This window comes from Apium graveolens, chromosome 2 (assembly GCF_009905375.1).
Source record: "Apium graveolens cultivar Ventura chromosome 2, ASM990537v1, whole genome shotgun sequence".
Taxonomy (NCBI): Eukaryota; Viridiplantae; Streptophyta; class Magnoliopsida; order Apiales; family Apiaceae; genus Apium; species Apium graveolens.
The window spans coordinates 87304103-87308309 of record NC_133648.1 but is presented as its reverse complement, the minus strand read 5'-3'; the positions used below and the strand labels follow the sequence as shown (position 1 = coordinate 87308309).

At 37.1% G+C, this 4207-nt stretch overlaps 1 protein-coding gene across 1 annotated transcript; it reads left to right on the top strand.

The window, feature by feature from the left end:
* Positions 1-242: 242 nt before the first annotated feature.
* Positions 243-1743, top strand: LOC141691193 (uncharacterized). The gene is made up of 4 exons (XM_074495935.1): positions 243-566; positions 653-899; positions 1029-1233; positions 1704-1743. The coding sequence occupies exons 1-4, from the start codon at positions 243-245 to the stop codon at positions 1741-1743; spliced, it is 816 nt and encodes a 271-aa protein (XP_074352036.1).
* The last annotated feature ends 2464 nt before the right edge of the window (positions 1744-4207 follow it).

Genomic DNA, 4207 nt, shown 5'->3' with positions numbered 1-4207 from the left:
AGGTGAAGGTAATATAGATATGATGGGAAGAGGTTCGGGTAAGCGGTTAGCCCTTGTCACAGATGAAGCTGTAGATAATTCATCCAGTGAGGATGATTTTCACCTTCATGATGATGATGGGGAAGAAGATTCATCAGGCAACGATGAAGGGGGAGGGCATGTAGAAAGGAATGCAGAAATTTCTATCGTGTTTCCAACACCTGGGGAAGAGCATCACCCCAATAATAGATAGCCCTAATGATATGTATGTTGATGAAGACCTCGATCATGGGGAGCTGAGTGAAGGAAAGTGTTACCGTGATAAAGCAACCCTGTTGTTGGCAGTCAAGCGTGCTCATATTACCACTGATCGTACATATAAAACGACAAAGAGTAACAAAGAACAACTCATTGTTCAGTGCCGGGCTGAGGGCTGTAACTGGAGGATGCGAGCTGCTTTTATGCATAATTCTAGTTACTGGAGGATAAATGTGAATAGAGAGGAACACATATGTTTGGTTGATCAGCCGTTGCAAGATCACAAGAAGCTATCTGCAAGGATGATTTCGCAGCTTGTGAAACCACTTGTAAGCAATTTAACATACATAACTATTTAACTCCCCTACATATTTGGTGAAAATATTTTAACACTGCTCAATGACATGTGAAATAGGTGATAGATACACCAGAAATCCCCATTAAAATCATTATCCCGCTTATCAACAATGAGCACAACCATATAGTGAGGTACAAGAAAGCGTGGCGAGGCAAACAAATAGCCATTGAGGAAGTCTATGGAAGTTGGGCTACAACATATCAAGCTCTTCCCATGTTTCTTGCAGCCATCAAGAAGACAAATCCTGGAACCATTGTTGAGATCGATGTCGTGCCTCATGCTCAGGAACGGGGCACGTCCATTTGTAAGCGAATCTTTTAGTGTTTGAAGGCAATGATGGACGGGTGGCAATATGCACGTCCTGTGATTTCAATAGACGGAACTTTCTTGAAGGGAAGATATAGGTGAAAGCTGCTTGTTGCCATGGGTGTAGATTCAAACAACCACCATTTTCCTCTTTGCTATGGTTTGGTTGATGGGGAGACGTACGAGAACTGGTCTTGGTTTCTTCAACGTATTCGGAGACATGTCTGTCGCCAAAAGACCGGAGTGTGCATCATCTCTGATCGAGCAGCCAGTATTCTTTCCGCAGTTAGAGACCCTCAAAACGGATTTGCTGAGCTATTAGGCATCCATAGGTTCTGTCTACCCAGGCGGTGTGTTAGGTCCCAATTTGTTTGTAGAAGGGGGGGGGTTGAATGCAAACAATACCGTTTAATCGAATAAAATGCGGAATAAAATTGTGAAACAAAATTCAAGTTAAATAAAACCTTTTATTAAACTTGAAAGGTGTTACAACTACGGTATCGGTTACAAGGGATTAATCTCAAATCAATTATTACAAATCTAGAATAAATTCGACATGAACTTTTTCTATTTTTGTAATTAAAAGATCAAATGCTAAATGCGATTTGAGATTAAGTTCTAGGGATTTTAATCCGCTAGATTGATACACAAGAACAAGATAAGTATTTCTAGTTGATTGGATTTAACTTTACAATCTAAAAATTGATCTTGAAGTTGCAGATGAGATGAAATATTTTTCTGCTCCTTTTTCTTTTGTTCTTGAGTTTTTGTTCTGTTTGATTGCTATTTTTGAATGTAACAGACTTCTGCTTCTTTTTATCAAACAACCGAATGTAAATTGATCTGGTATGACAATCCTTTTGGCCAGCAAGACTTTCGGTGTGACAAAATTTACAACTAGCAAGACTATTAAAATGAGCTAGCAAGACATTCGGTATGACTATTGATTGTCATACCGATTGTCATATTAGTTCAAATAAATTGTCTTGCTGAATTAATAACAGATTTTAATCTAAACAGAAATTCTAATAAGACAATTAAATGTATTGGCATGACTTTCGGTATGACTATCAATTGTCATACCGATTGTCATACTAGTTCAAATGAATTGTCTTGCTGAATTTAAGCAGATTTTAAACCAATTAAAATCTTGTAAATCCTTAATATTAATTCTAAATTAATTAATCAATTTAATTCAATTAATCAATAAATTAATCTTTGCAGATTTACTTTATTTTCTTAATTAAATTATATGACTTTAATTAATTAATAGAGAATTAATACTAACGCTGAGCAGCATCCATTCTTCTGACAATCTTCTGAAAGTCACTGAGACTTATGAATTAATTCCGCCACTTCAATGCTGACACTCGATGTACTGTCTGGTTCATGAGTGACTAACTTCCGTGACGTTTCTTCATGTCTTGACTTTGATATTCTGATTGAATCCTTGTAATAAATGATACCTTGACGAGATCTCTGTCACTTGATTAAATCCACGATCTTGATTAATATCACTGAGGCATGATCAAATTCTTGAACTTCTTCCAGTGAATCTTCAAGTCTGCAGATGAACAATGTTTCTTTATTCTTTGACAGATGTTACATTATGAGATCTCACTGACGATTGATCCACTATTTACTTATTACATTCTTATTTGAGTTGAGTTAAATACTCGAATAAATGAGTAGGCTATGACATATGCCTTTCAATCTCCCCCTATTTGCTTGTTAGACAATACCAACAAATACCTAGAGGATAACTCAACTAACAAATAAGAAAAAGATATAAACAGTAATGTAAAGTAAATAGCAGAAAAGTTCTGGATTATATTTAACATTTTCCAGATTCCAAATGAAATTTACAAGTGAATACAAGATAGATGTTCCTCTAGCCTGAACATATAACTACATTAGACTATCTTGATTCATAAAGCTCTAATCATATTACATTGAGTTTTGAGCTAATTGACTTCAGTTGTCTTCTCTTCTGACTTCACCTTCTTCTAAATCTTGAAGCAATTCCTTGTCAAAGACACGATCCTTTTCTGAAGTGAAGCTTGCTGGTCTGACTGGTTGAACTCCAACTGACTTCAGCTTATTCTTGAGTTGATTGTATCTTTTAACATTCTTTTCACAATAAGCTTGAATCAAGTCAGCAGCTTGAGTCTTCAACATGGATGAATATCCAGCAGTTCTCAAATGATGTTCCATCCAGACCAGATGCTTAGCTGAGTAGTCTTTAAGAGATTGTACATCTAGCTGACAGATTTGAAGACAATCAGACTTAAAGAATCTCATCTGATGAGGATTGTTGACCACTTGAGGACTAGCCCTGCTGGCAAACTCTTTAAGCCTTTCTCGAAGAACTTCATTCAATTCTGAGCTTCTTTTGACTTTGTTTAAAAGAACCCAAATCTCTGACAAAGAACGATTCTCAAATAGATGAAGTGACACCTTGAATGATCCTTCACTCTGACAATATACAAAAATGCTCATCTCATTTAGGGATCTATCAAAAGCAGTTGTGATCCTTGAGACTTCAGTCTTGATAGCATTCATGTACATGTCATTGTTAGGATTTGAGATTTCCAGCTTGTCAAGAAGATGTAAGAACTGCCTATCATTGTTAGTGCTCAGCTGAGGCATATCAAGTACTCTCCTAGCTTCATCCCATTTTTCACCAATCTTTAGTCTGACATCTCTTCTCCTTTCTTGAGCCTTAATGTCATGAAGACGTTGCTTTTGAAGAGTTTCTGTTCTTTGAATGTCTTTTCTCATGTCAATGATCTGAGAGACCTTCTTGAGTTCAGCTTCTTTTCTTTTCATCTATGACTGCTCCTTCTGAAATTTTTTCTCAAACATAGGATCCACTTGAGCTTCTTCTTCCCATTCTCCAAAATCACTTTCCTCTTCAGCTTCAAATAACCCATCTTTATCTTCCTGAACTGGTTCAGTGGGAATGTCAAAAATATCAAAGTCATCCTGTTCTCCACTGTAGTAGACATCATCAGCCTTTCCTTTGTTTCCAGCAGAGGTATCTTTTTCTTTCCCTTTGGCACTACTCCCTTTCTTCTCCCCCTTAGTTGAGAGATCCTCTACTGACTTTCCTTTGGAACCTCCATCACCTCCAGAGCCTGATCCTCCACCAGACGGTCCTTCAAAATAAGTTCTTTGTTCTTCATTAGGGCAATGAGAATTCTTGATCATGAAATATAGGTGCTTCATCCCTTCATTGAGATGTTCCATGCCCGTCTCTATCTTTAGAAATCTTGAGGAGTCCAGTGAATGATTCATCTCAACGAG

Bases quoted from the DNA above. Each gene is read 5' to 3' on its own strand.
- LOC141691193 (XM_074495935.1), top strand. From the start codon at position 243: ATGTATGTTGATGAAGACCTCGATCATGGGGAGCTGAGTGAAGGAAAG. The intron at 900-1,028 runs GTAAGCGAATCT...CCATGGGTGTAG, and splicing joins GGAACGGGGCACGTCCATTT to ATTCAAACAACCACCATTTT. The intron at 1,234-1,703 runs GTTCTGTCTACC...TGAATGTAACAG, and splicing joins GAGCTATTAGGCATCCATAG to ACTTCTGCTTCTTTTTATCA.